The sequence below is a fragment of the Chrysemys picta genome, chromosome 19, assembly GCF_011386835.1.
Source record: "Chrysemys picta bellii isolate R12L10 chromosome 19, ASM1138683v2, whole genome shotgun sequence".
Classification (NCBI taxonomy): Eukaryota; Metazoa; Chordata; order Testudines; family Emydidae; genus Chrysemys; species Chrysemys picta.
In genome coordinates, this window is record NC_088809.1 from 4,602,646 (window position 1) to 4,621,529 (window position 18,884).

Consider the following 18,884-nt stretch of genomic DNA (forward strand, 5'->3'; position numbering starts at 1 on the left):
GCGGCAAGCAGGAGTAGAAATCTAGCGCACTCTAGCCTGCCCACATGGACCCTGCTGCCACACACACAAATTCTGTTGTGCACTTTGCTGCCTTGCTTTGAAATGGGAGTAGATTAAAGTGCCCCAGTGAACTTGTATGGCAGGCGGATGTAATTCCCTCGCACTAAGCATTCATGTAGACAAGCCCTTACACTCAGCTCTGGCTTCCCACTCTCCTGTAGGACGAGCCTGTCTCCACTCCACCTTGATTTTCAAAGCCTTTTCTTCTGAAAGCCAGAGACGAGTGAAAGTGGAGGCTTAATATGTCTTTGTTGAATGCAAAAGCTTCAAACCACCTTTACGGTATTTAGTGGTCATTTTGTTTGTGGCCATAATGATTTACGGCCAAGGAGAGTTCATTACCTCCTTATGCCTTTGGAATCAGAGGGGCATTTGCAGTCCCGCTCTGGGCGATCCTTAGAAAAGGACAGGCTGTTCCAGCTTCCATCTTTGCTACTCTGAGCACAGAATACTTTGGCATGGGATTTAACGGACTTTCCTTTTCTTGGCTAGATCCTAGCCCAACCCCTCCCCACATACAGGGACCTGTTAAATCAAGATGGCAACAAATTAGACAAACAAATCACTTGTCATTTCACATTGTTGAGAGTATTAAACTCAGAGGAGGGGGGCAGCATCATAAAGGCAGCATGGGACAGAGGCAAGCCTGTTAGCAGTGCTTGAAAGATGTACTCCTTCCTCCACGCCCAGCTCTAAGTAAGTGGGGCCGGGATAATCTCGCCAGGAAGCTTTCATCTACCCACTGATCATGCTCGCTAGTAGCCATCACCCACCCACGCTAAAAGGAAGAAAATGTACCTGTGTGTGAGAGTGAGGACTCCCTTGCCACTTGCCCCTCTAAACAGCTGTTTCCAATAGCTACCAAGGAGCATGGAAAGCTTTGCAATGTCACACTGCATACATCTCGCTGGATAGCTGAACAAGTGTCAGTAACAGACTTCTCTGTCTGTCTTTACTGGCACAGCTTGGCTTACCTCTGTGGAATGAGCTGACTCTCTCTCTCTCTCTCACTCTTTCTCTCTGCTAAGGTGGAGTAGTGTTAGGAATTAACGCCAAAGGTGAGCGGCTGAAGCACTGGTTTGATTGCCTGAAAAACAAGGACAAGAAAATAGAGCGCTGGCACACACTAACGAACGAGCTGCCGGGGGCCATCCTCAGCGATTGACCCTAAAGACAGGCCCGGGACCCCGAAGATAGCCCAGCTCTCTCTCACAACCAGAACCAGGAACAGTTCATGCCTTTGGACTTCTAGTTTACTTACTACATTAAAAGGGATACTAAGTCAGCAAGAAAGAGTGGCTTGGTCAGGCTGCAGGGAAATACCACTGAACAAGACACAATTGATTTTCTCTGTTCAGTGGGTGTGCTCCCCTCGGGTTTTCTCCTAGGTGTCTCTGAGCACCCCCTCTCTCCAACACACACATACACACGGTCAATTGAGAGAAAACAGGCCTGCATGCACTAGAATTGTGACTTATTTGCTAACTATTTGATATACTGAATTATCTTCTTGCTGCCTTGCAAAATGAATGGATCACTTTTTGTTTGTGTAGCTACTATGAGCAAAAAGCATTATTAAACATGGAACTATTTTACTGAGGCGACTGTGCCACATTTCTGGTTGTCAATTTCTGTGGTTTGGGCCTGAACAGTCTTTATGCACTTAAACACTACCTTTTGGAATGATCGTCTTCTCCAATAATCTATAAGGACTGTTTGCTTTTCTTTCAGAAATGTAATGCTTGTTCTGTCTGATAATCTAGATGAAGTATACCAGTATGCTAAAAGGGCTGTGCAGCTATATAAGGCAATAGCTTCCTTATATATGTCCACCTGGGAACGGTAGGCACGTGCAGCCTCACCAGGAATAATACAAGGCTTCACATTTGCTAAGAGAAGTTTTGATATTTAAGAAAGATCAGAAAATCAACAGACAATTCCATTCCAGCACTTACTCTTGCTCTATTACAGACAGTGGGACTTCACACTAGCACTTCCATGCAGCTGCTATTTTTAGGAAACCATGAATCTGCCTTTCTTCCTGTCAAACAGCTGGTTTGAACAGGACTATTTTTCACTGAAACTTACCTTCAGATTTTACCGTTAGTGCAAACATTTCATTCCGGTTAGTGAGAATGAACAGAACCCCCGAAGACTTGCCACTAGCTAGAAGGGCAAGAAGAGGCAGACTTGATGCTACAGTAAGTGCCATGGGTCAAATTCTGCCTTTGGTTACATGCACAACAACTTTCATGGACTCCAGTGGGCATTACACACGTGTAAGGGACAGAGAATTTGGCCTTGTCTCTTCCTTTATTCAGCCTTCGTAACAGTGTATGTAACTCCATAACTCCCCAGGTAGGCCAATTATCCATTCCTTTCTACAAATCTGTTCTTTGCATCGGTCTGGCTTCAGTCAGTGTCCAAAGACTTAGGCCCTGATTTTGCCCCACTGACACCATCGGTAGTTTTGTGGGAGAACTATCAATCCCTGGTGGAATGTGCAAGTCTGAGTTATTGAGAGGGATCCAATTGAATAAAAAGCTCATAGCTCCCAAACCAAACTTCTCTACTCGGCCAGTCACACCATACACTGGATCAAAGTTTCCTCTCTTTCTTTCATTAACCACACTGTTCTATTTTCCTGACCATGTCCAAGACAGTTCACAAGTTTTTCTGCAAACACAAGAAGTCACAAATGAGCTAAACTAACTGCAAAATGCTGCATGTTGTCAGAATTTTCAGAAGCCTTTAACACATGCATTATTGAAAAGGTTCATAGTTACATTCAAGTCTTTACTCTCTACTACATAGTAATTCATAAACATGTATTTTTGGGCTGAAGACCACTTTGGGGATCAATCAGATCTCTTTAGACCTACATTTATTTTTCAAAGTTATAATAATAGTACACCTTGTTAGATATGGGAAAACCTTCTTAGGGTCTTTTTAACAATGTAATATTTGTAGTGAATTATGCAGATATGCATGAATTTTATTTGAATGCTAACAGTGTGTCAAGTTAGATGATCTCACCAATTCTCTCTTGCCCATGTATGTTACTTTTCCAGCACTTTAAAATATAGCAGGATATTTAGGGCTTGATTTCAGAAGTGCTGAGCCCCCACAGCTCTTACTGGAGTCCATGGGAGCTGCGTGTGTTCAAGGGCTCTGATAATGAGGCTCTTAGAATGGCCATGAATAATAGGGACTCTCCCTTTTTGTCAAAGTTATTTTAAAAGTACCGTTTGTTTAAGCATATATTTTGCCATTACGCTAGTTTATGCCTAATGTGGAGTGGGACATAACGTGTGCATTTTTTCATTTTGTATTTGTCTTTTTTAACTGGGCTGTATATAGAAATTGCATGCAAGATGGTTGTTGTCATGCAAGAACTTGTTAAATGTTTGATACCAATGTTTTGCTACAATGTGAAGGCTGCAGTAATTGTCCTTAACTGCATCCTACAAGAATTTTGTATTTCAGTATTATCTACGTGTACTTATTGTTGGATTTGTTAATATTTATAAATAGAACCCAAAATAAAAAGGGGGAAAAAAAGGTGAATTCTAAAGGTTCAGCTTCTGAGTCTCCCCCTATTTGTACAGTAATCACGTGCTCAGTCCACTATGCCGCATTTCAAACTCTCAGATGCTGGAATGACAACGAAGATGACACAGACTTTCACCTCCTTTGAGGTTGTGTCAATTTTCACAGGCACTAGACGAATCATTTAGGATTTTATGCACTTTTTTTATGGTCTTACCTTTTCAGAGCACTTCAGGGGCAAAAATTGCTCAGTGGCAGCTGATTCTACCTAGAAAAAAAAAATGTTTCTTTTGCCAGTTGTAAAACCAAGGGCCAAATCCTGCTTGTTTTGCTCATGTGAGGAATCCTACAGAAGTCAGCCGAGTGAAGAGCAGGATCTGGCTTCCAATTTGTAATGGGACAATGTTGGAATGTTACAAGTGCATCACTAAAAAATGTTATTGTTTTGCTTCCTTAGGATTGTTTTACAAAACATACTGACCGCGACAGAAACTCAGAGTAGATATTCTCTGTGACATTACAAGTACCTGCTGGGTTCAAAAAGAGTTATGAATCCACCTGGGGGCTAAGCAGCAGGAGTAGATGAACTAAGCAACAAAGAGGCATTTCCTAGTGGGGAAAATCAAAGGTGCAAAATTAAAACCAAGAGCAGAGCGAGCTAATGGATTAATTTTTGGAGTTGGAACATCTGCATTTTAATCTCAGCTCTGCCGGTGGCTTGCTGTGTGGCCTTGGGCAAAGTCACTTAGCTGCTCTCCCTCTGCTTCCCCTTCTGTAAAATGATATTTATCTACCTCACTGGGACAGTGTGAGGTCTGTCCATCGCTTTGAAAAATTAAAGCACTACAATTGTGGGGAAAAAACCCAGAGTGGGGTTCAGAGGTTTCCACTAGTGTCACTAAAAGGAGTTATTTGGTAACATTACCAGGGAGGCATTTTAAAAGGAATATGGCTGCTCTGAGAGTGCTTCAGTGCATGGGTTGTTGTTTTTTTAACCAAATGGTACAACATACTCTGTGGCTCTTAAGATGATTGATAAATAATATTTCCAATATGCGGTAAGGAATGCAGTGAAAAATTTGTGAATTTCCTGTTCAAATAAAAGCTACATAAATGAGCAAGGAAATATTTCTAAAGTCATTTTATACAAAAGATGAGATTACAGCTACCTGTGGAATTCTACTTTGAGCTGAGTTCTGTAGATTTGGAAGATTTAACTTTATTTGCCAAGGGTTTATATTCAGAGTTCAAGACGCTGAGTAGCTAAATTGGTACCAGAGGTGAAGATCCTATTTAGAGGGTGGCATCTAGCTTAGGGAGCACTGGCTCTTTAACAATACTAGCCTTTTTTATTCAGCATCTCAAATGAAGGCAGTAACTTTGAATTTCAAACCTTCTACTGAATATTCTCAAGAGTCCCTTCTCATGAGTCCTTCTTTGTTACTGAATATCAAACTGCATGTGTTTTCCCATCAGTGTACATAGGACCAACTTATCAACTGCCTAGCCTAATACAGGATATGCAACTAATTGTATACTAGATTTGGACACTTAACTCATCTTGGCTAGCTATCCTCTGTTTGTTGCAAAGTGCGTGATTGTGTTCTTACAAAAAAGCTCCAGTTGCAAATCAGAAGTTTATGTGGCGATTCACAGCACTGTCAACTGCTTCCTGTATTCACACACTCTATAGACAAAGAAATAACTGAGCATTAGGTTGTTCTTGATATTGCTTAAAATGAGCTAAATGACAACAACAAAAAAGTCAGTGTCTATGTTTACACAGCTACCCCAAATGCATTGCAGTTTCCAACAGTTAGTAGAGATTTTCCAGCCAGCCACAGCAGATTCTCAACTATTCAACAGTCAGCTCCATAATGCAGATATTTACTGGATTGTAGAGTAAGTATGTTTTTAAAAACTGACAGACTGAATGGGCATTAATAGTGCTCCAAACCTTGTTTCCCCTCCCATCCGCCCCGCCCAAAGTGTCTGCCTTTCAGCTTTTAATCTAAAGCCTGTCTTGGTCTAAGGACAGCTTCATGTACTAGAGTTCTCCAGCTAGTACCCTGGGACAAATTTACCACATACACCTTGGAGAAGGTTGTTTTTGTAATTTTCTTACTTGTATCTAATACTCCTGCACCCTTATTCTCTGTGACCTCCATGTTCCTCCTGGGAATAGGGGAGATGCTTAGGTCTTGACTTGCATCGTAAAACTGGTTGGCTGGTGTTTTTATTGCAATCCTCTGTGTTTGTATCAATATTTGGTTGTAACATCAAAGGTTAAATATTATTTTTGGACTGAATTTATGAAGCGGGGAAGAGCATGTATTCTATTTAATGTACTAGGTTTGACTTGTCTTTTTACCAAAATAAAAATAAAGGCTGCGTATGCATTGGCTTTGGCATATACTATTAAAATCAAGATCTCCCCTCCTACAGCGCATTTTGGGTAATGCTCACAAATACCAAAGTTCCCAAACCTATTCCTTTTTCGTATTTGCTCATTCACACACAAGAATTAATATTTTCAGTACAGAACATACCTGCCCAGGACCAGCAATACCTGCTGTATATCAGAGCCACTGAAAATATATTTCATATGTAAAAAATCACTGAGTGACTGTTTCACAGCGTCATACCCGCAACGCTGGTGAATAAGATGCTACATATTAAATGTCATAAATAATTTGAGAAAGTCCCCTTAAAATATCAGATTATATTTAATTCCATCGCATGATCACAACGCCATTTGCCAGATCCTCAGCTGGAGTAAATCAAAGTAGCTGCACTCAAGGGAGTTGTACTGTATCTATTTACACCTGCTGGGGATCTGGCTCCCAGGCATACAGGACATTGTACTGTGTTTTAAAATGCTTAATTAATAATATTAATAAATTATATTGTAGCATGTAGGAGCCCCAGTCCTGGACCCCACAGTGCTAAGCGCTATACAAACACAGAACAAAAAGATGGTCCCCGTCCCAAAGAGAAAACAATCTAAGTACACGGTACTGCATCCCTGCCTACTCAACCCCCCCAGAGCATTCGAGTGTGTAAGGCAGCCAGGAGCTGACCTCTCAGCTAAGTAAAATGAGGTTGATTTGTGAACATATAGAGACTCAAGAAATGGACTCTACCTACCTTCCATTATAGCTAATGCAGTTGGAGACACTGTTGCCTAGTGGATAAAGCAGTGGAATGGGAATCAAGGGCCATAGGTTCTATTTCTGTCTCTGCTACCGGCCTACAGGCTGATATTGAGAAAGTCAGTTCCCCTATCTGTGCCTGAGGATCCCCACCTGTAAAGTAGGGATAATGATACTGACCGCCTTTTGAGATGTTGAGATCAATGCATAACAAGCACCATAAGAGCAAGGTCTTATTATTATTTATACAGAGGCTGGTTTTCAAACCAGCCTCTGGCACTAAATGATTTGCAGGCACAACACCCAGATATGGATTTTTACAAGCCTGTTTGCAGAAAACAGTCAGTAGACGTACTAAGTGTGTGTGTGTGGGTGGGCGGGGGGGGGTGTGTGATTTCAAATACAGGGTTTGAAAGTTTGTCCTAAAAGATTAAGAGCATTGCTGTGACTCCATGCAACAACTGGTTTGCAGTCCAGGGAGGTATCACTAAAGGGGACAAAGACAAGGAACAGAACATTTAGACTCAATATCAGAAAAAACACCCTAACATCAAGATCTCATTGACTGTGCAATACTCTCCAAGGGCAAGTGGGAGAAGCCCCATCACTTGAAATATTTAAAACTACACTAGACAAACAATAATTAATCTGGCATACGAGGGCTGGGAGCATTAACGTTGCAGCTATCTTTTCACATGCACATTGATATTTTCACCGTACAGTAACAAACTCTAAGGAGGATGTTTTCAATAGGACCCAAGGGACTTAAGTGCACAAATCCCATTCAAAGTCAGTGAAGACGTTGCTCCTTAGGCACTTTTGAAAACCTCCCCCTAAATCTACCAACTAACGCTGCCATGCTGCATATAGTTTGTATTCTGCTCTTTGTCTCTTCCTCCCCAGCAGGTTTGGACAATAAATCTCACTTTAATCAGATCATTAGAACAGCTCCCTAGCTTTGTAGTACCGTCAGTCTAGGTAAGGCATTTCATATATATTCTTTTCAATTCAGTTCTAACCTGTGTCCTCTATTAAAAACACTGAAGGCCCAATCCTGCTGCAACCTTACCCACCTAAAATTCCCATTTACATCATTTGGTAGCTTTGGGTGCAGAATTGGGCCCGCTGCTCTGTTCTTTCTTTGCTGTTAGTTAATATACAGTCAGGAAAAAACTGAAGGGCTTCAAAGGAAACTACATTGAGCTACAAAGGCGAAGATGGTCTAAGTACGGCACTGGACTGAGATGCAGCAGATGTGGCTTGGATGCCTAGTTCTGTCACAATCATTCCTGTGTGACCTTGGCCACATCACTTAAGCACAGTGTCTCATTACCCTCCCCCCTCTGTAAAATGGAGACAACTGTTCCTTTCTTCACAGGAATGCTGGGAGGCTAAGATAATTAACAGGTGTGATATAGTCAACCACTACAGTGATGAGCCTCAGAGAAACATCTAAAAGTAAAGTTAGACATCTATATTTGCAAACAGAGGGGTAGTGGCCATTTAGAAACCTAACTAGGCCGCAAGTCTGAGCACTGGGTCCACCGAGACCAAGTCTGAAAGGGTTAGTGTGTGGTTCACTACCCACAGCTTCCTGAATAGCAAAACTGATTTAGCCTGCTTTAACCAACCTCATTTATCTCTCTCCTTAATCTTATATCTACACTGGTATTACAAGACAAATACACAGTCAGCAAGATTGTATTTCCTGGCACGTACTTGAGGACTACAGTAACTCAGAGAGAGGTTAGACGTCTATTACAGGAGTGGGTGGGTGAGGGTCTGAGGCCTGCAATGTGCAGGAGGTCTAGCTAATAAAGTCTATGAGCGTGAGCAGGCCTGCATTGGTCTCGCTCTCTCAGGCTGGAATCTCACACACATGCCTCTTATTAACACACATCTCCCTAGGTTAGGACCACTCCAATCCAAAACATACCAAGGTTGTTTGATTTAGCTGCAAACCCTTCAGCAGCTGAAGCAGGCTCTGTTCTCAAAAACCCTATAAAAAAAACTCAAAAGGAGTCTACGAAGCAATGGCACACACTATATGGGACAGCCTTGTGTGCCCAGCTATTTCATTACCGATCTATGAAGCCAGCCCTTCCCTGGTTTACAATTTTGGCCATTCTTATGAGGACATAAACTGCTCTCTGTGCCTGACCTTTCAGCCAGAGAAGCGCCCAAGGGCTTCTTTCCACTGGCCACTTTAAAGAATTCATCCTAATGTTAGCACATTTTGGGGCTTTCTGGTATCAATACCCAAATGAGCCAAATGCAGTCACGGTCTCTGATTTTGAGACGGGGTGGCAAGTGGTAGGAAATGGAGAACATGATTTCCCCTTTGGAATCACAATTATCCTGCTGCAGTACAGACATGCCACAGAGCCTCTCTGAGCCAAAACCACAGAATCTCATTTGGGCCCATTGCAGGTCAATATACTGAAAGATGATGTGCTCTCGTTTAGGAAACGCTGACCTTCTGATGATGGTGCATTCTGTGCAGAGTCACCGGGGTGAGCCAACCTAACCTAACACCACTGGTACACAGTCAGCAAGACCATATTTCCTGGCAAGCACTTTAACCAAAAAAACTCCATTGTCTCTCTCATTAGAGACCAAGCGTATTTATTCACAGACTTACAACATCCAGGACTATTCTGCTCCCTACACCCCTAGAGGGACCCTTAATGCTGATTGGTATAAGCTCACTGTTTCCTAGTGCTTCCCCACAACTGTTGTTTTATCCACCTGTTGTCTATAGTCTTATACATAGATTGCAGACTCTTTGGGGCTGGTCCTCTCTTTGTGATATGTCTGTATTGCATCCAGCTCCATGGGGCTGGGCCTCTAGGTGCTAGTGTCAATACAGACTAATTAATAATAATATTACCAGCATTTATGTATTTCAATTCCTGCACTCAAAGCCCACTGATTGAAATGCAAGTTAAATACAATAACCACCATGAGCACACAAGAGATTGTGATCATTTATATGCCAGGCAACTCAAATACAACATTGGTGGGGATTAGGCTCTAAAAAGGTTGTGTTTATAAAAATGTGTCTGCAGCCATTAACATTACTAGAAAAAGCACAATCAAAATCCACTCATTTAAATTATGTTGCTTTCACCCGTCAGATTGTGAGTGACTCTCTATCCCCTTATGAGTAAAGAGCTGATTATAAAAACTCTGTATTAAAACACCTTAAGCCTTTTTAATCTACAGATCCTCTTTGGGGTCCCTAAGCCCCTGGCTTTATAAAGAGGGTCCGTTGCCCTTTCAGATAGGTCACCTGCTTTGTCTTTGCAGGTGTATGTTTTTCATCCCCTTGAAGAGAAATGCAGGTTTCAAACACTTCTCAGGCTCCTGTGCAACACGGAACTCCCAGTGCCTTTGATGGTCCACAGTGGCCTCACCTGGCTCCCAGAAGCATCTACACATCGGTGGCTGTGCTCATGGGCATCGTAGTGTTTTCTGCCTCCTTTGTGAACGGTTTGGTCATTGTAGTTTCCATCAGGTACAAGAAACTCAGATCCCCACTGAACTACATCCTGGTGAATCTGGCTGTGGCTGATCTGCTGGTGACTTTCTTTGGAAGCACTATCAGTTTCTCGAATAATATCAATGGCTTCTTTGTGCTCGGCAAAAGGGTGTGCAAATTTGAAGGCTTCATGGTCTCTTTAACAGGTAAGGATGTTTACAGAAATCAGCTGGCTAATCTCTTTCTCTGTCTTCTGCTAGTGCAAATGCACTTGATCTAAAGCTGGTCTAAGACTAGAGACTATAGTAGCAAGTGTGGCTCATTAGATGTCCTTGGCCATCAAATGTCTCCTTGCCTCTTCTCAACCCATAGAACAAAGACAGGGTGTTATTCATGATGCTGAATTTGTTATTATTCTATATGCTCACAGGCACGGAATGGGAGAGTAGGTGCTTACTCACCTGGGGAGTTCAGAACACACTGGCTGAGCAGATCCTCAGGTTTGGTCTTGGGATGTGTTTAAAACAGGAAAGGAAGAAATAGAACATTTTTATATCACATGTAATTTATCATAATGACATACGTTGTGATTCCATCACTTACTGCTGCCCAAGCTGCTAGGTTGGATGTTCATGGGCTAACAAGGCAGAATGGTCAGGTTTCTGGTGATGGTATTGGTACAAAAATGAAGAAACAAGCTCTCATACATTTTGTTGTGAACAATCAGTGGCCAGCAGAGGTGTCTCTGTGTGGGCAAGGGGCACTGAAACGGGGTGCAGGGCATTTGCCCTGATGTCATTCCACTCTGCAGTGCTTTTATATCAATTGTAAAAAATATTTCTATGAGCATCAGGAACATGATGCATAAATTCCAGTGTCATGGTGGAAACACTCCAGTGGAGAAATTGCATTTCAGACACTCCTGCAGTTGGCAAAGCAAACAGAGTACCATACATAAGAATATAAGAATGGCCATACTGGGTTAGACCAAAGGTCCAGCCAGCCCAGTATCCTGTCTTCCGACAGTGACCAATGCCATATGTGGTATCACAGGCGTGTGCATGGAGTGCGCCAGGTGTGCACAGGCACACCCTAATGCAGGGGTGGGCAAATGGGTCCACTCTCCCGGTAGCAGCAAGCTGCTGGCCCCTCCCCCGCCTTCCCGGGCCGCCCCCCCTGCCCCCCCCTCCGCGGGTCTCCCCCCGCCTGCCACGCCCTCCCCCTCCCACCCCCGTGGGTCTCGTCTGCCACCCCCCTGCAGGTCTCCCTGCCCCGGAGCATCCCTGCCTGAAAGAAAGTGGCGCAGGCCTCTCCCATGCCTGCTTGTGTTGCTGGTGTAGCACATTCCTGCTCAACTGCTGTCTGCTGCCCCAGGGTCCTAGTGCCCCCCATCCCCTAATGGCAGGGCAGGCTGCCCTTACCCTGCCCTTCCGCCCTAGCCCTGAGCCTCTCCAACGCCCCAAACCCCTCGACTCCAGCCCCAGCCCTCATCCACCCTAATCCTCTGCCCCAGCCCTGAGCCCCCTCCTGCATCATGAACCCCTCATCCTCAGCCCCACAGCCCTCACCCCTGCACTCCCTCCTATCCCCAAACTCCCTCCCAGAGCATGCACCCCTTCCCACACACACCCTCCTGCCCCCCAAACTCCCTCCCAGAGCCTGCACCCCCTCCCACTTTCAAACTCCCTCCCAGAGCCTGCACCCCTCACCCCCTCCTACGATCCCACCCCCAGCCCAGAGCCTGCACCCCTCACCCCCTCCTGCACCCCCACCCCCTGCCCCAGCCCGGAGCCTGCACCCAGCACCCAAACTCCATCCCAGAGCCTTAGGCAGGTGGGGTACGGATACTAAGGGGCGGCACTCCGGCCGCTATTGGGGTGGCACGTCTGGGTCTTCAGAGGCAATTCGGTGGCAAGTCCCTCTCGGAGCGAAGGACCTGCCACCAAATTGCCACTGAAGAGTGGAGCGGCACAATCGCACTGCTGCAGCTTTTTTTTTCCCCCCACTTGGAGCAGCAGAAAACCTGGAGCCAGCCCTGGTTGGATAAGGGGTGGGGGCAGTCAGGGGCAGGGAGCAGGGTGGATTGGATAGGATCCCAGGGGGGTGGTTAGGGATTGGGGGGTCTCTGGAGGGGGCAGTCAGGGAGCAGGGGGGGTTGGATGGGGCATGGGAGTCCGGGGTCTGTCAGGGGTGGGGGATAGATAGGGGTCAGGGCAATCAGGGGACAAGGAGCAAGGAGGGTCCGGGGGGGGCAATTAGGGTCGGGGGTCTCTGGAGGGGGTGGTCAGGGGACAAGGAGCTGGGGGGGGGTTGGAGGTTCTGAGGGGGGCAGTCAGGGGGCGGGAAGTAGGAGGGAATGGCTGGGGGCAGGATGGGGGTGGGGCTAGGGCAGGGTGGGACTCCCTGGGTGCACACCCTAATGAAATGTGCTGCGCACGCCTAAGCATGGTATTGATATCTGTTAAGGCATCCTAGCTAAACTCCATTGAGAAACGTGAAAACTGCCTTAGAAAATGGAAACTGTATGTCCTAGGAAATACAGTGTATCCTTTCAGACAGCCCCAGATTAATTAATAGAGAGTTAAATAAACAAGAAACGCTGGGGCTCCTAGGTGCAATCATAACATAAATAAGAATAATAATCTAGATAAACTAGATAAATTCATATAGGATAAATTCAATGGCTATTAGCCAGGATGGACAGGGATGGTGTCCCTAGCCTCTCTTTGCCAGAAGCTGGGAATGGGCAACAGGGGATGGATCACTTGATGATTATCTGTTTTGTTCATTCCCTCTGGGGCACCTGGCATTGGGCACTGTCGGAAGACAGGATACTGGGCTAGATGGACCTTTGGTCTGACCCAGTCTGGCCATTCTTATATTAATCAAAAAAGGATGCTACTGTGAAAGCTTTTTTCCCTGCTGGTTTTACCTGCTTGCTTGACATCTCTGCAAGACAGCTGCTTGGAATATAGCTCATTCTACGGAGCTGTCCTTACATGGACAAAGTAGTATAGCTCAGGAAAACCCGGCACTTCAGATCTAGCAGTTAAGCACAGAAAGCTGCTAGATTATGTAATAGCACAGCAATTTGAAATCATATTCCACACATACTAACCATTTAGTGATCTCTCTCAGGCATTGTGGGGCTTTGGTCCTTGGCGATCCTGGCCTTCGAAAGGTATATCGTCATCTGCAAACCCATGGGAGATTTCCGATTTCACCACAAACATGCAGTGATGGGCTGTGCATTCACCTGGATTTGGTCACTTCTCTGGACAACCCCACCAATGTTAGGCTGGAGCAGCTATGTGCCGGAAGGTATGGGTGTCACATTCTTCACAGAAAGCATTCAAGTCTGTAGCTTCAGCAATGGCTGATGGGCACAGTTTTTTCTTCAGTCATTGGTGGAATTTTTTTTTTTTTTTTAAGTATGACATATTTGAGGAGAGACCACAATGATTTTACCATTGTATTTGACTGTGTGGCTGTCTTTGTTCTCCAAGTGCTAACACTCCTTGTTTTCTCATTAATTACAGGATTTCCTCTCACATGCCACTCTTTAAAAGTTAGCTGCTTATTACAATAAACTGCAGAACATCTATTTTCTTATTATGCATATGCCTTAACACAACTTCTGATGGACAGAGGAGCAGCAGAGCGCTGTCACTGACTACAGTCACTGCACAGAGTAGCTCAGCAAAATGGCTAAAGCGCAGAACAAGCCTATTAAAATCTTGTTTATTTAGAAGTTTACTTTAGTTTTATTATTATGACTCCAGAGACCCCCCAATCCCTAACCACCCCTCTGGGATCCTATCCAATCCACCCTGCTCCCTGCCCCTGACTGCCCCCACCCCTTATCCAACCAGGGCTGGCTCCAGGTTTTCTGCTGTGTAAATTAATAACAAGGCGCTGCCAGCTAGAAATCACCATGGCTGATGCCAGTGTTGTTTGTGATTTGGCTAGAATTTGGAGAGCTGCTTTAGGAAAACAGGCACAATTCAGCAAGAACAGCAGGTGGTATTTGTTCTTTGTGCCTTTCCCACTGAAGTCCCTGATCATGCTTCAGGATTGTCCTAGCATTGTTTAAAATCTCATTGTTCTAGGTCTGAGAACCTCCTGTGGTCCCAACTGGTACACCGGAGGCAGCAACAACAACAGCTACATCCTGACTTTATTCATTACCTGTTTCATTATTCCTCTCAGTCTGATCCTCTTCTCCTATACAAATCTGCTGATGACCCTACGAGCTGTAAGTACAAAGACATTTCAGTCTGAACAGTCACATGCACTGCTGACACCATTACAGGCACAGGTTTTCAGTGTAATTTTTCATGGCTGTTTGGATGATGCCAACATAGGTTGATCTCACCATTACAAACAGGCAACTGAACAGGAAGGGAAGATAATGCGGCTAAGAAGTGTGCCACGCCCATTTGTCCCGCAAATTTTCCTTCAGCCTAAGCCATTTTATAGGACATTAGTATTTTCTACAGAATGAGGCAGTGACCTATTAAATAGCAGGCTGTTTCCCTTACATTGCCTGTAGGTTGCGGCGCAACAAAAAGAATCTGAGACGACTCAGCGAGCTGAGAGGGAGGTGACACGAATGGTGATTGCTATGGTGATGGCCTTTCTCATCTGCTGGCTGCCCTATTCCACCTTTGCCATGGTGATTGCCACAAACAAAGACATCCCCATCCAACCAACTCTAGCATCACTACCTTCATACTTCTCCAAAACAGCCACAGTTTACAACCCAATTATCTACATCTTCATGAACAAACAGGTGAGAGCATGAAGATTATCAGAGAGCAATTGAAAACAAGCCTTCACTGAGCTAGGGGCTTACAGGAATGAAGTGTAATAGCAGTAATGGGGCATTCTAATATAGCATAGCATATCTATCCTATTGAGGTTCCTGTCAAATGCCAGATCCCACTAATTGCAGCTTTACAACAGGCAAGGCTAAGGTATAAAATTGAGATGGAGCTTGATTTTCAACCTGGCCTTAACCAGAGATCCTTTTGCATACCCACAATTTTGTAGGGGCAACTGACCTAATTTTGGATCATTAATTGCCTGATTGAGCTTGCACAACAAACAGACAGATGTTTATCAATCAATTGCCAGTGCCTGCAAAGAGTAGGGTAAAGCACTAACCAGTCTGACCGCAACATTATAATTTGCATTCCACGCTGGGCCCAGTATTGGCCACATAGCCCCTGTCTTGGAGGTTTACTACCTACAATGTAATGCATATTATAAAATCATGAATGGTGTGGAAAAAGTGAATAGAGAACTATTATTTACCCTTTCCCACAATTAAAAAAACAGGTGTCACCTGATGAAATTAAATTCAATACAAACAAGAGGAAGTATTTTTTCATACAATGCACAATTAACCTGTGGGACGCACTGCCATGGGATGTTGTGATGGCCAAAAATACAGCTGGGTTCAAGAAAGAACTAGATAAATTCATGGAGGATAGATCCATCAATGGCCATTAGCCAGGATGGGCAGGGACACACAACCCCATGCTCAGGGCAACCCTGACAGCCTGAAGCCAGGGGGGAAGCCAGGGGTGTATCTCTGCAGCATTGCCCTGTTCTGTACATTCCCCCTGAAGCTCTGGTACTGGCCACTGTCGGACACAGAATACTGGGCTAAATGGGCCATTGGTCTAAGCCAAAACAGCATTTCTTCCGTTTGTGTGTCAAAAGCATCCAGGCTGCATCTCACAGGAGCACTACCAACTCCCAGGTTACAGCATCTGGGTAAAGCAAAACCCAGTTTAGTAGTTTGGCATAAAGGGACCCAGGAGAAGTGTGTTTAGCAGCCTGCCTTCTTCTCTTATCTAGTGAATTTTCCTGTAACACATGTGCTTTCTCCAATTAGTTCCGGGACTGCCTGCTGAAAATGATGTGCTGCAATCGCAACCCGTCAGGGATGCAGGAAACCTCTCCTGCTATGCTTGGTGCCCACAAAGGCATCTCATCAGCCTTGGAGGGATGCGGTAATAAGGTGACCCCATCGTAAACAGTGCAGATGCTTCACTTCCTGCATGGAGGAATGGCAGCTGCCGGCTCTGCACATTCGTCTCAGTTTCATTTGGCACAAACAGAAAGAGGAGCAAAGAGGCTGGCTATTTTCTAACAGCCCAAATATACACCAGAAAGTAATAAAAGATTTCTTCTTAGAGCTCCCAACAATATTCACTGTACCCTGCCCTGTCACTGCAAACTTAGATAAAAGGTCAAACACATTCCCTTCAATGGCAGGAAAGCAACCATATTAGAGAGTAAACATCAGAGAGAACAGTTCACATTCCCAATGGGAATAGCCCCCATTCCTAGTTCCTTATCCCCTGGGGGAAGTGCTAAAGCATGATAATGGGGAACCTTTTACTAGGCTAAGGAATAATTAAACTACCAGCATTAAAGCCCAAAAGAGCACTTCTCCAGTAGTAATCCCATTAGGAAAAGCATAGGCTTCATTTTGCTTAAATATATATTTCACTGCAAAGAGCAGAACAGGAGAGCTCCCTGCACATTTTCAATACACATTACTGTATAGACACAGGAGGGTTTGTGTTGGTTGATCCTTTTGTGTAACTTCAAGACAGGCTGTGAACCAATGAAAATTTAACAGGTGTATTCAAGTAGATTGAGCTAATAAACATCCAAACATTAAAACACCACTGTCTCCTTGTCATGGGTGGTCAATTAGCAAATCAGCAATTAGCAAAGGGCCCCAATAGACAGCAGGGTGTAACCTCCAGTGACCACAACTGGAGTTTTATTTCACACGAAAAAGGCCACACTTACTGAGACAAAGGACAAGATCAATATGGCAAAAACAAGGGGTCTGAAGCCCAGCAGACTTGTATTTTATTTATAGCTGAGACAATCAGGAAAGGCCTTAGAGTCATTGATTTTGCAATAAAGGTTAAACAAAGCCTGTAAAAGATTCTGTGGCACATAGCAAAAAACACAATAAAGCCACTGGGGCCATAAAGGCTGAGACGATAACAGAAAGCAAAAGATGCACAACATGAATAGGGAGAAATTCAACAACGTTAAACAGATGCGATAACAAGCTCCTATTAAAGTGTTCCACCAATAACCATGACTTGACCTCCTTCATTACATCTAGTGGCTCAAGAACAGTACAAGGACTAGTGTAACATTTTCCAAAGTGCTTAAGTGACTTAGGATCCTACGTCCCATTGAATTAGGGTCTGGTTTTTAAAGGTATTTAGGTACCTAAAATGCAAGTAGGAATTTTCAAAAGCACCCAGGTGCCTAGCTCCCATCTGCACCTATCTGCATCTTTAGCCACCTAAAAACCTTTGAAAATCTGGCCCAAAGTGCCTAAGTTCACTTTTGAAAATAGGCCTTAGGCTCCTCAGTCACATTTGAAAATGTTACCCATGCTCTCAAAGGAGTTTCCTTTCTATGTCTTGTCATTATGGTTTTTCCTGACAAGAAGATTACTGACCTTCCATGACCTTCTGTCTACAGCCTTTGATGTCAGAACACATAAATGAAGGAGTCAGAGGGTAACTGCGTTTATAGGTATTCACACAATTAAATGGCTCCTACCCCATTACTAGTAATTCCAAATCTGCTGATAATAAGCAGCTAGAATGGCAATTGCTACGCCTTTCTGGAGGTGCACAGATTATTATGAAATTTGATTTTTTTTTACCTCTTTAAAAGCTTTAGAAGGAAAAATTATTTCTATTGCAGTGATGTATTATAATGAATGCCAACTGCACCCAAAGCTGTGTTTCCCCTCTCTTTAGTGAATACAGGTAGGGAACAAAGAGCAATGAGGCAACAAGTGCAAGGGGCAGTTGGGTGCATACCCTCTTTGATGCCACCATTAGATCATTTGCTTTTTCTTGCTTTGCTTCATTTTGGGGACTCTGGTTATCACAAGCCTTTTGCTTAATTGGAGACCTTCTACAATATTATGGCCTTGCTAGCTAACCCTTGCAACAAAACAAAAGATGATTTTACTCCATGCATATACTGGATATGTATTTGTGATATTATGGGTGTGCGCGCACACACACACAAAAATATATATATCTGTATACACACACATCCATATGCCCACATTTACCTACGCAGGTATGTCAAATTCAATCCAAATAACTCCTGAATGAAACACTGGGCCAGGTCCTCAGATGGTGTAATTTATCATAACTTCCCTGAAATCAAAGGACACTTTGAGTTACACCAAAAGTCTTACTGAAACTCTTGACCTGGACGGAGCTATGCCAATTTACACCATCTGAGATCTGTCTCATTATAGTTCATCTTTCTTATGTTAATCTAATTGGGCGATGGCTTGTGAACCCAGTTTAGTGCTGGCAAATATTTTATATGTTCTCAAACTGGTTCCAGAATCTGAAAAACATTAAGATAAATGCTGATCAGAATGTGCTAATTTAAACCATATCTCCTCTAGGAAATGGACTTTAGTCAGGGGGATTTTTCACAAAGATTACATCCTCCATCCTTCTTTTGAAGATCCATCACAGTGCATTAAAACATGGGTTCCAGATCCTCAGAGGTACTGAGGTATTATTTAGGTATTGAAGTGAAGCACTCAGAAGGAAATTAGAATG

General features: G+C 43.9%; 3 protein-coding genes across 7 annotated transcripts in view; 2 read left to right on the forward strand and 1 right to left on the reverse strand.

Annotated features, from left to right (window-relative positions):
• The window catches only part of DOC2B (double C2 domain beta), a 144,337-nt gene extending 138,333 nt beyond the window's left edge, over positions 1 to 6,004 (forward strand). Inside the window, exon 9 of the mRNA XM_005298150.4 lies at positions 1,089 to 6,004. Within this exon, the coding sequence (XP_005298207.1) occupies positions 1,089 to 1,225 (137 nt within the window). The 3' untranslated portion in view covers positions 1,226 to 6,004. The remainder of the gene's footprint in view (positions 1 to 1,088) is intronic.
• The window catches only part of TEX14 (testis expressed 14, intercellular bridge forming factor), a 90,771-nt gene continuing 72,974 nt past the window's right edge, over positions 1,088 to 18,884 (reverse strand). The window contains exons 35-40 of one of the 5 annotated variants that reach the window (XM_065573211.1): positions 14,431 to 14,495; positions 13,361 to 13,435; positions 10,704 to 10,749; positions 5,166 to 5,296; positions 3,827 to 3,877; positions 1,088 to 1,147 (exon numbers count right to left, since the gene is read on the reverse strand). The gene's annotated coding sequence lies outside the window, so the exon portion shown is untranslated. Of the gene's footprint in view, positions 3,878 to 5,165; positions 5,297 to 10,703; positions 10,750 to 13,360; positions 13,436 to 14,430; positions 14,496 to 18,884 lie in introns of all 5 variants that reach the window. The other 4 variants (XM_065573212.1, XM_065573207.1, XM_065573213.1 and 1 more) reach the window with 4 other exon arrangements.
• On the forward strand, positions 9,344 to 17,554 carry LOC101936188 (pinopsin-like). The gene is made up of 5 exons (XM_005298149.4): positions 9,344 to 10,448; positions 13,381 to 13,563; positions 14,352 to 14,497; positions 14,795 to 15,034; positions 16,145 to 17,554. Exons 1-5 carry the CDS (start codon positions 10,100 to 10,102, stop codon positions 16,283 to 16,285), a joined length of 1,059 nt encoding a protein of 352 aa, XP_005298206.1. The 5' UTR covers positions 9,344 to 10,099; the 3' UTR covers positions 16,286 to 17,554.